The 12,131-nt window shown below is 35.8% G+C and overlaps 1 protein-coding gene across 2 annotated transcripts in view; it reads left to right on the top strand.

Annotated features, from left to right (window-relative positions):
- CERKL (ceramide kinase like) overlaps window positions 1–12,131 on the top strand; it is a 122,298-nt gene that overhangs the window by 31,182 nt on the left and 78,985 nt on the right. The window contains exon 2 of one of the 2 annotated variants that reach the window (XM_032856053.1): window positions 11,440–11,679. The exons of the other annotated variant lie outside the window; for it this stretch is intronic. Within the exon in view, the coding sequence (XP_032711944.1) occupies window positions 11,440–11,679 (240 nt within the window). The remainder of the gene's footprint in view (window positions 1–11,439; window positions 11,680–12,131) is intronic. 2 annotated transcript variants of the gene reach the window in all.

Here is a 12,131-nt window from a genome sequence, read left to right as displayed (position 1 = left end):
ATACTGTGGTAGGTGAGGAACTTCTGATATGTGACTGAATCTTGTCTGTGTATGGGCCATAGGATCTCAGAGCGGCTGGGAAATGAAGGATTTTGTTAATGTGCTGTGATAGATGGTTAATGTTTGAAAAGAATAGAGTCAAGAGGACCTTCCATTTGCTGAAAAATGAAGGAGCAAAGGTTCAGAGGTTGAAGTGCAGATAGTATGATTGGGATATTATCTGACTGATGGTAAAGACAGTCAATGGCAAACTTTAATTGGAAACCAAGCCTGTGTCTGAAGCATAGAGCTAGGTGCTAGGATACAGAGATTAGAGACAACTAGGAGGACACTTAAGATACTGTTGAAGTGATTTTCTGAGAATAGAAAAAGGAAGACGAATTACCATACTTCTGAGGTTCAAGGGGTATCTGCACAAAGGCCATCTGGTGTGATGTATATGAACTGTGTATCACACAAACTGATATACATACCTGAACAGGTAATGCCCTCAAACAACTAGAGTAAGAGATTAAGATGAATCAAGACCCTATTTTATATTGGTGCTGTTTATCAATGTTTTTCTTAGGGAATCATGATGGAAGTGGATATGTAAAATATAGAGGCAAATATCTAAGTAGATCATAAAGTTGAGGAATAATTGTCCCAATGAAAAGAGCACATTGTTGCTCCTGCAGAAGTGAAAATGACAGAACCCAATCACATTGCATGATAAGGCCTGCTATAGAATGTGATCAGTGAATATGAAATATAGGATATGAAATTTTGAAATGTACTTTTATTTTGCTAGGTTTCAGATATAATAGGGACTCATAACAGTGTCTAAAAATAATCTAATATTTTAGATATTTGATTCAAAATGATTAAAGATGAGGGCATGAATCATGCCATCTTTAGGCTACATTTTCTTAAGGTTAACCTGTGCTCACCACACTACAGACGAGGGGTTCTTGGGGGTTTCAATCTCAGGACCACTTTACCGTCTGAAATTATTGAAAACCACAAAGAGCTTTTGTTTCTGTAAATCATACTAATTGTTACTTACTAGGAATTAGACATTTAAAGTATTTATTAAATAAACAAATAAATCCATTGCATTTTAACATAAAATATTTTTATTAAGAATATTTTCTAAAATAAAAAAATTTAAAAAACAATGCCACTTAATTATCTTAGATTTTTTTCAAATGTCTTTAATAGAAAACTTAGCTGCCTTTAATAGGATGCTTAATTTAAGACAGCTGAATTTTCAGGATTGTGCTTATATTCAGTCTGTTGTGAATATGTTGTTTTGGTGAAAGTGTATAAGGAAAATCCATTTTCACATATATGTGTATTTGGAAGAAGGAAAGTATTTTAGTGTTTTCAGATAATTGCAGATATACTTCTTTGAAACTACAGCAAAACTTAAGTGCCAGTTTATTAAGATTAGTGACAATGTTGAATCTGCAAACATTCTAATGAACTTTTGTAGTCTATTTGAAAATTTATTGGTCTGTCTTGCACTTTGAATGAGTCTTTTACTCATGCATGCTTTTTTTTTTTTTAAAGATTTTATTTATTTATTTGACAGACAGAGATCATAGATAGGCAGAGAGGCAGCCAGAGAGAAAGGAAGGGAAGCAGGCTCCCCGCTGAGCAGAGAGCCCGACATGGGGCTCGATCCCAGGATCCTGGGATCATGCATGACCTGAGCCGAAGGCAGAGGCTTTAACCCACTGAGCCACCCAGGCGCCCCTCATGCATGCTTTTATAACATCCTGCACTGGTTGTATGGAAAGTTAGGTGTATATACGAAGTTAAATAGAGTTTCCAGATGTTGACACATTATATTACCCAATATTTAAAAAATATCAGATATATTAATATGACCACCAGTCTCATGAGAAAATTCTTGAAATATTGGGAAGCTGTCAAGCTCATTGTCATAGATACAAGTTTTGTAAAGTTTTAATTTTTGCTCTAAAGCTTTAATTTTGTCATTGACAACGTTTTTAGTTGCTTTTCTTGAGTGATTGGCTAACTTTGCTCTTTTCCCAGAAAATGTTCACCAAATACTCATGTCTGAATACCATAGTCTGCCAGTTGATCTTTGAAGTAAAAATAGTGTTCCACAAAACCAGCTAGTTCGACGGCAGCTCAAATGGTGTAAGTGCTTTTCCTGGAGAGAATCCTCACTTTTGTTTGTAGCAGACATGCTGTATGTATAAAGCATGTATATTAAAATTACATTTCATGTAACTTAAAAAGAAATACAGTCCAGGGTAGAGATTTTTATTTACTTTTATTTTATTTTTTTAAAGATTTGAGACAGCAAGTGCCTACGTGCGTGGGTGCCGGGGGTGGAAGGGCAGAGGGAAAGGGAAAGACTCTCAGGCAGCGTTTCCCCACTTTGGGCTGGAACTCATGACCCTGAGCTGAAATCCACAGTCAGAGCTTAACCCACTGAGCCAACCAGGTACCTCCCAGGGTAGAGATTTTTTTTTTTTTTTAATTAGCACTTCTACTTCATCAAGGACAGTTAAGCGAAATGGACCTTTTTATTTTTAAACTGGGAGTTTGAGGTTTGGTGAAGAATGCAAGAATTACTGGTACAAGTGTTACTGCCTTGATTCATGCTGACACCAGAGGTTTTTAACACTTTTGCACTTGCACCTTCAGTGCAAATGCCAACATGGTGAAAAAGACAACTAGCAGGTTGTCTGGGTGGCTCAGTCGTTTAAGCATCTGTTTTCAGCTCAGACCATGATCACAGGATCCTGGGGTCAAACCCCACGTTAGGCTCTCTGCTTTGTGGGGAACCTGCTTCTCCCTCTCTGTGCTGCTTCCCCTGATTGTGCTCTTTCTCTCTGTCAAATAAATAAATCTAAAAAAAAAGAAAAAAGAGAAAGGCAACTAGCATGTTTAGTAGTATGATAAAAATCATTTTGATCCTGTAGAATCCCTGAGAATTGCTGATGAGTGTTTTGGTTTAAATATTGAAATGATTGACCTAATTTGCCAGTTTCTCCTGATGAATTATTTACCTGTATAAAATAAAAGTACATATCTACCTTTTTAGTAATGGTATAGTAGTAAAGAGATTTAGGGGAAAACTGATTTCTACAAGCTTGCCAAGATACTTAGAACATGAATAAGTTACATATGAAGGAAAATCTTTAGAACAGAAAATTGTCTATGACTAGAAATTAAGCTAAATTTTCAATTTTATGCTTTTTTAAAGTATCAGTTTTATGTGGTGTTCATGATAGATTAAATAGACCAAGTAATTTAAAACTGCTAACATCATTTTGTATCCTAGGCATTAAATGTTGTTTTGAATAAGGAATTATATGTCGTGTGTATTTCAGATTTGTAAATCAAAGAATAATACTTATATATTTTTGACTGACTAGTTCATTTTGGACTTATTGAAAAATTACCTATCTCCAGGTGCTTAAATTCTTAAAAGTATCTAAGCTGTTTACAGGTGATAAAAAGAACTAAGTAGAAAAAAACTATAGATAGAAATTGAGTATTAATTTTTTATTTGGTGTGATAAAAATGTGACTTTTAGATATTGGATTGGCAGTTTATCTATTTCTCCCTGTAAATGATAAGTTTAAAATTTCCTATATAATTTTTTTTTTTTTTGCTATTTAGAGTGCTATTTCTTGTCACTCTTGATATGTGTATGTATTTAGACATTTTCTCTGTTAACAAATGTTACGTCATGATTCTTGAAGATAGTAATGCATTGTGAAGGTTTTGTAGTAAACTACAGGAACAGCCCTATTTGTTTAAACCCTGGTTTAACCTGATTATTAACAATTAAATTGTGTTTTCTTCTTACAATTAAAGTGTATTCAAATTTATTGGTCCCCTGCTTCACAGATTTATCTCAGTATGTGGTGTATTCAAACAGAATTTTGTATTTTTAATTAGGGGATTAGATAAGTAATTCTGAAGAGCCAAAAAAAAAATTGTTAGACATCACATTGCTTAACCATCTAATATAGCATAAGCGTGTGTATACACTATGTTGTGGGAGCCATCTATCAGGCAGGCCTGTTTTTCAGACAGTATTTTAAAGAGTGGACATGTGCAGAAACTGTGAGCACAATTAGCGCCAAGCAGATAAATCCAGCTCTAATCCTGTTTACGGTCTGCATCAGACAGATGTGCCAAGATTGATTTAGACAAGCCCTAGGCTTACAGTAATATTTTTAAACGTGCCATTCACTGTTCTATTTTTGTTAAACCTTTGTTAAATATTCTTAAGTGTTGTTGGTTTTACTCTTCTTGTTAACCACTGTAACCTACTCCGAGCAGGTCCTGCCTTGCTCTCATGGTGACGGGGTAACCTGCTAGGAGAGGTTATCTTTATTCCCTGTAATTAAATTGACTTTTCCCCCCAAGAAAATACAACAATAGGAAGTGGGTGCTGAATTAAATAAATAGCATGATATCCAATAGACATATACTTAAATCCCTCGCAAGAACAGATGGTCCCCAGTATCTCTGTAAGTAATGTGAGAGGACAGTTAATGTTCTGAAACAACTAGCTATAACCAATATGATACTAATGAACCAATAGATTTCAAATAATAAACCACATGCCACAAAGAAAAATTATATGTCATCTGTAAGGTTTACGTTTTCATAACCTGAAAAAGAGTATACAGAGGATTTCCGTATTTTTATCTATTATTATCAGATATTATTTTATGGATGAAGTTTTATTCCACATTTTTCACCAATAAAGAGATCTCTTAACATTAAGGTAAAATTAAAGTTGCATTTAAAATACATGCCCCAAAGGTTTTTTTGTTTGTTTGTTTGTTTTGTTAACTCATCTTGTAACATGCTGTCTGCCTGTGTTCGGTTGTACATGGAAATGTGGCTTTTGCATCCAGAAAACATTTGCTTTTATTTATGGTGGAAATTGGTTGTATTGTAACAGAGGTAGGTGGCATGCGGATCCAAGCGGTTCTCCTGTGGATGAAAATTTAAGCAGAGATATAGGACCACATTTTTTGTTTAGCATTTATAAATTTATAAATAGTTTATATATAAAAAGCAGTATTTTTCTGGTTGATAGGGAGAATAAAATGAGTCAGAATCATTGTTAAGGTATTACTACAAAAGGGTATAGAGAAGTGGTCAGTTTTATAGACCTATAACAATAGTCTTCTCGCTGAGTGTTTTTTTTTTTCCCCCTTTAATCTTGTTTCTCATAAATGTTTGTGTATTCCAAGTGTGTCCCAAAGAGTAAGTGTTTTTGAGTGGGGATCAGGGAGACACAATGACCTTGGATTTTTCAGTTTATCCTATCAGATGATCTCCAGAACCTTCAGCCTTCACTGGGGGGTTAGCCTCAGGGCTTTCTACCTAGAAACCTGAGGAACCTTTGGCCTTCGCTCTCTTTCAAGTCTGGGAAACCAGTGCTCTGCTGTCCCACAGAGCCAGCTGGTCCGCTGCTGCTCGTATCTTAAGAACTTCAAAAACAAAGACCTAGAAAAGCACCACCTAATCTAGTATCTGATTAGTCTGATTAAACAATAGTTAGGCAGTTCCAAGCCTTTAAATAAAAAGTTTAAAATCAATTTCACAGAATTCTAACAAGTTTTATTCCCAAAGACCATATTCAGAATGAAAACACAGTTTTCTGTAAAGCAGTAATACTAGACACATCTTCAAGTGTTAGGAAACAGCTATATTCAGAATGAAATGAATCCCATTTTAGAAAATTGGGCAGATTTACTTATGTAAATGATTAGCATTGCAGAAATAACCAGAAATTCTACATAGGAAACTGGTACCTGAGAGATTGGCATAGCTGCTGAGGAAAATAAGGGCAAGGAACATTCGTCTATTGTTAAGAAATTTGTTAGATTTTGTTGTTGTTTTAATTAATTAATTAATTAATTAGACAGAGATCACAAGTAGAGAGGCAGGCAGAGGGGAAGGGGGAAGCAGGCTCCTCACTGAGCAGAGAGCCCAATGTGGGGCTCGATCCCAGGACCCTGAGATCATGACCCCAGCCGAAAGCAGAGGTCATTGAGTCACCCAGACGCCCTGGTAAATGTTTTATTCACGGATCAATTGCCCTTCTTTTCCTTCCAAATTAAAGGGAAGCAGTTTTCCTTGACCCTGTGGGTCTTTCTCTTAGTCTCTTCTCTTCACTTCTGCAAGTAAAAACCCTGAGTTTGAATCTGGACGAAAGCAGAGAAAGAGATGAGAAGCCTGAGTAAGGAGGGCAGGAACTAAGCATCAGCGTTACAAAGGTTCTCAGAACGTTCACTCTGCCCTCCTGGTCGCTGCAATCCCACTTCCTGTTTCTCTGAAGGTCCCCTCAGTCTGATCTCTTACTACTCTGTTAATGGATACATTTGTTGTCTTGCTGGTAGAGACGCCGCGATGGTTTGCCTAGTGTTTTAGGTTCGCCTGGATTTAAAAAACAGATCTAGAGGGTCAGATGATAATGTGTTTACTTGAAGAAGGCATTTATGTCGGCCTATAGGGCGATATGTGGCATATAGCACATGCTCAGTAAATGTTAGCTACCCTTTTTAGGGAATGGAATTTAAAAAAAAACACCAAGTAACATTAAGGAACTATTTAAGGATGAGCAAAGGAAATCATCTTCTTCAATTGATAACGGAAGTATTCTCATTGTAGAAAAATCAGAAATTCATATACGCAAACTAAATCACAATCTATTTCAAGTTTTCATATATTTTCATATATTATACATACATGATGTATTCAGTAAATATATACAAACAGTAATGGCAATGTGCTCTGCTATTTTAGATACTTTTCTAGTCCGATTTCTACATTTTAATGGATGAATAGCATTTTATTATATGAATAGATTTTACAGAACCAAAATTCTGTTACTCATTTAGTTTGTTTCTAAGTTTCACTCAATGCTTGGGGAAGCATTCTTTTAGCTAAATTGTGCATATTATTTATTCCCTTAGGGTAGTTTCCTGAAAGTAAATTGCTGGACCAAAAATAGGTGCATGTTAAAGCATTTTTCCTTTCTACATTTTTAAAAATTATAAAAGTAATGCTGATTATGGAGAGGGAAGTTATGGAGGTTTACAGGAAAAAATTAATCTCCTACTCCCTCATATTTGTCTTTAATAGGACAAATTGTTGTGTGTTCTCTACTGGAGTTTGTTTTTCCTTCTTAACGTGAGATTAAATTGCTCTGATTACTTTGTACTTTGCTTTTATTCTCTTTCTTCATACCTCTTGCAGTGAATGTCTCTAGAGTTCTAACTTGCTCATTTATGAGCTGTACAAAACTATGATCCAACCATTCTCTTATCGAAGAACAGGAACATTGCTTTAAATATTTCTATTATAAACACTGCTGCAATTAACGTTTTGAAATCTTTTGATACATATTTCCAACTTGTTCTCCAGCAGTTACCATTTTTGCATGCCCACCAGCTCTGGGATTGGTTGCTTTTACCCGCACCATTGTGAAGCAGGATTTTTGATCTTGTGCCAATCTAAAAGGCAAAAACTGGTATCTTGTTGTTTTAATTTGCATTTCTTTGATTACTAATTAGGTTGAACTTTCTCATATGTCTATTGGTCAATTTGCATTTCTTCTTTTGTGAAATGCCTGCTTGGGTCTTTTATATACTTTGCCACTGAAGTGTTTTGTTTCTTGATTAAATAGATTATTTAACTGTCATATGTTGCAGATATTTCTGCCTGGTTGGCTTCTGCTTGTGACATCTATGTATGGTTCTTTAGGTCTCTATAGGTGATGGAATAATTTTTTTCTTTCTTTATTGAAGTATAATTAAGATACTGTTATATTAGTTTCCGGTCTGCGTTGAATAATTTTTATGTTAAGTAACTCAGTCTCTGTATGTCTGCCTTTACTGTCACTCTTAGGGCTTTACTAATTTATGGTTATATAAAGTTTTTTCTAATCTAGAAAAACTGGTCCATATTATGAAATAGGGTTCTATTTTTTTCCTTTTCAAAAAATTAACCCATTCTAAATCACCTTTTATTGAATATTTCCCACTGAACTTAGATGCCACCATTATCACATTAGTGACTTTTTAAATGTATACAAGTTTCTTTGAACCATTCTTTTATCTAGTCCTAGATGTTTTAATTATTACAGCTTTACAAAATATCAATATCTGATGAGGCATATACTCCCCCCATTACTGTACATTTAAAACATTTCTTCATTGATATAATACGTTTATTCCAAGAAGATTTGCAAATCATTTGATTGGTTTCCTTGCCCCTTACATCAAAGAAAATACCATGGAGATTTTGACTGGAATGCCACTTATAGCATTATAAGTGGTTACTTAATAATGAGAATATGCATGGAAAAATATGTAATCTCAAAACTTGATAGCTCTTCATTTATTCTGTTCTTTGTTTCTCAGTATGTTTGGAATAGCATTTGGAATAGCAAGTCCAGAATCATTTTGCTGGATTTATTCCTAGGTATAATATGTTGATTGGCAAGGGATCTATCTCTTTATCCCCATTCTGCCTTCTTCCTGGGTATTGAAATATTTGTAACCAGCTTCCTTACTGGGTATTCTTATTAGATCTAGTGATTTAAAATGGATTCTTGTGGATTTTGGAAACATACTGTGATATCATCTGTAAAAAGTTATGATTTTAGGCCCTTCTGCCCCACCAACTGTCTTTTATTTTATTTTTATTTATTTTATTTATTTATTTATTTATTTTATTTTATTTTTCTTTCATATAGTATTGACCAGATGTCCAGAATTATTGGGAATAATAAGAGTGATAATAAGTATTCCTATACTGGTTCCAGAAATTCTTCTGGTATTTACTATTAAGTTTGATGTTGGTTGTTGGTGTAGTATCTTTAAATTTTCAATTTGCAAGAAGCTTTAAATTAGAATAGTCCTTGAATTGTTTATTGCCAAAGTAAAATACAGGGTAAACAATTCAAATTATAATATAGGTCTTCTAGTGAAAAGAGGACTTTATTTCATCCTTTCCATTTTTTTTTTTTCTTTTCCTCAGTGGTTCTTGGTTTCCTTTCATCCTTTCTTGGAGCACTTACTTATTGTATGTTATTCTATATAAAACAAATTAAATTTGCGTAAGAGACAATGTCATAATCAATATTATGAGATTAGCCTGGAAGGAGCACCTTTGACAAGCCTGCTTCCTTTCATCCTTGAAGGTAGTGGGAAGATGTAAGGTCTCCTTGTCCTTTCCAGGTGTTGTAGAGACCCTGGCCATATATCTCTGGCTGACAGTAGAAGTTACCCAACACAGACTTGAAGCCTGAACTTTCTAAGGAAATGATAGGGCCAACAAATTGACTTAGGGTTCATCTTATCCCACCACCATAAATACTGAGAAAAGGGCTTGTTTCTTTTTCCATGCTTTGTGTGCTTTATGAACAATCGGATATAATTTGCAGAATGGTTGGGAGAGACGCATTCAGAATACAGGGAAGCAACTTCCCAAAGCGCCTGAAAGTCCTTGCTCCACTGGACAATGCCAGTGGAGTCTGTGAAAGGATGAAGGAAGCTGAGGGAGGGCCTTGTGCGGCTGCTGGGTGCTGCTGTTATCTCTGCTGCTGCTTCTATTGACTTTTTTCCTCTGGGTCATTTTTTTTCCTGCTTTCTTAAATGCACTGTGATTTTTTTTTTTTTTAAGATATATTTGAGAGCAGGTGCAAGTGCAAGTGGGAGGGGGCAGAGGGAGAGAATCAGCAAGCAGACTCCCTGCTGAGTGCAGAACCTGACGTGGGGCTCAGTCTCATGACCCATGAGATCATGACCTGAGCTCAAACAGCCGGATGCTGAACTGACTGAGCCATGCAGATGCCCCATGCGTGCAGTGGGATTTTTTTTTTTTTAATGATTTTATTTATTTGAGAAAGAGAGAGAGAGAGAGACAGAGCATGAGCTGGGGGTTGGGGGGTGAGGGGCAGAGGAGAGGGTGAAGCAGATTCCCACTGAGCAGAGAGCTCCATGTGGGGCTGGATCCCAGGACCCTGAGATCATGACCTGAGCCAAAGGCAGAGGCTTTAACCCACTGAGCCACCAAGGCGCCCCTGCTTTTTTGATTGAGGGATCTTTGATCAAATGAAAGAGATTGTGGATTTTGCTGTGTAAAGTTGGTAGTTATTTTTATATGCCTATAAATCATCTTGAGCTTTATTCTAGGATGTAGTTAAGTTACTCAGAAACAATTTAATCCTCTGAGGTTTTCTTTTAAACTTTGTTAGGTGGAATCAGAGCGACCTTTAGTTAGCTCACTAAGGAGGCCATACTCTCCCAAGTATTCTCCTCAGTGGCTCACAAATTTCCATATTCTTCCGCTTAGGCAGATGGGAGTGCCTGTGTGATCTCTGAGCGTTGTTTTCTCTAATCCTTAGGGTAGTTCTCTCTCCGTGGCTTCTCACATATGTCATATATACTCAGCTGAAGATTCAAGGAGGACCTCTGCAGAATTCACTTTCCTGCAACTTTCTCCTCTCCAGTAACTGACTTAATGAACTTAGTCATTGTGGCTTTCCTGGTCTCTTCATTCCTGCTTCACCCATGAAGACAACCACACTCCACCAAGGGCTCTCAACTTACATGGAGGCCTGGCAACAGTCTCCAGGCAGTAGCCTGGGGCAGTCCTGTGGCTCCTGTGTTTGCCCTCTCTCGGGGACCACTGGCCTGGACTACTTCCATGTTTCGTGTATCCTGCACACCCTTTTAGTTACTTCAGGCAGAAAGTGATTCTGTGTTGGCCAGGGTGGAAATTTTAGAAGTACTCTTTGGAAGTATAAAACACTCCTTCTTTGAGAGTCTGTTAAAATGGTCTTTTGCTACAAAACATGTTTTCTGACCTGTGATTAAATATAGCCAGTAAAATTTCATGGCACTCTGACTGTGGTAATATTCAGGTGGGTCGATCTTTCTAGACTGGCAGGGATTCACAGTGTTTCATACATGAATTTTACTCTGCTTCCTTTTTACATGTTTTACTTTATCTGGAATGTGTTTATCCTTTTGCTTACACTTTGCCTTTTGTAATTCTTATAAACTCACTTCTGTTAGGGAATTCTCTTTTTCCCATTATTTTTCCTGTCCTTATGAGGGCCAAGGAGTCTCTTGCATAATGCTAATTTTCTATTACTGAAATGTTGCTTTAAGTTCTTGAAATTCTTCTATTGAATATCTTCAGGTTTTGAATGGGCTGGGCCTTGTGTAACAGGGACTCAATGCCGTTTTTCCCTTTTTTTATTCTTGGGAAAATAGACCCAATTTCTCTTCTTTTCCCTCCCCAGCTCACATAGCGATTGACATAAAACACGATCAGTAAAATTAGACATGATAAAGATTTTGTGGATTTTCATTTCTTGTTATTCATACATAGAAGATACGGACACAAAGTTTTTGATTGGAATTTTTTTTTTTTCAGGTGACTCCAAATATGATCAATGTAAAGAAGAATTTATTGAAGTCAAGGACATATTCTCTGTCAAACTGAAAAGACGTTATTCTGCTAAGCAGCAGGGAAATGGTACTTTACTAGGTATCACACTCTTCATTTGCTTGAAAAAGGAACAAAATAAACTAAAAGATTCTACACTTGATCTTATTAATTTAAGTGAAGACCACTGTGACGTATGGTTTAAACAATTCAAGAAAATTTTGGCAGGTAAGTACTCCTCATGGGGAATTTTTAATGAGTCTAGTTTACTTGCTGTAGGTTATTAATCTGAACCTGATACTATATTTGTGAGTACAGCAGTCCTTGATTATGTGAAGATAGTTTGTTTTTTTTCCTAGTTAACTGAGTGTTTTTGTCATGAAAAATTGAATTTTGTTATCTACTTTTTCTATATCAATTGTAATGATCATGGTTTTTTTTCCCCCTTCATTCTGTTGATGTGGTGTATTATATTGATTTTGGTATGTTGAGCCATCCTTGCATTCCAGAGATAAATCCCGCTTGGTCATAGTATATAATCCTTTTAATATGTTACTGAACTTGGTTTGCTGGTATTTTGTTGAGGGTTTTTATATCAATATTCATAAGTGATATTGGTATGTAGTTTTGTTTCTGTTTTTGTTTTTGTTTTTTATTCCCTTGTATCTTTTTTTTTTTTT

Source organism: Lontra canadensis, unplaced genomic scaffold (genome assembly GCF_010015895.1).
Source record: "Lontra canadensis isolate GAN:19392208 unplaced genomic scaffold, GSC_riverotter_1.0 scaffold11, whole genome shotgun sequence".
NCBI lineage: Eukaryota > Metazoa > Chordata > Mammalia > Carnivora > Mustelidae > Lontra > Lontra canadensis.
Note: the sequence above shows the minus strand (reverse complement) of the source record. Positions and strands in the feature narration are given on the sequence as shown.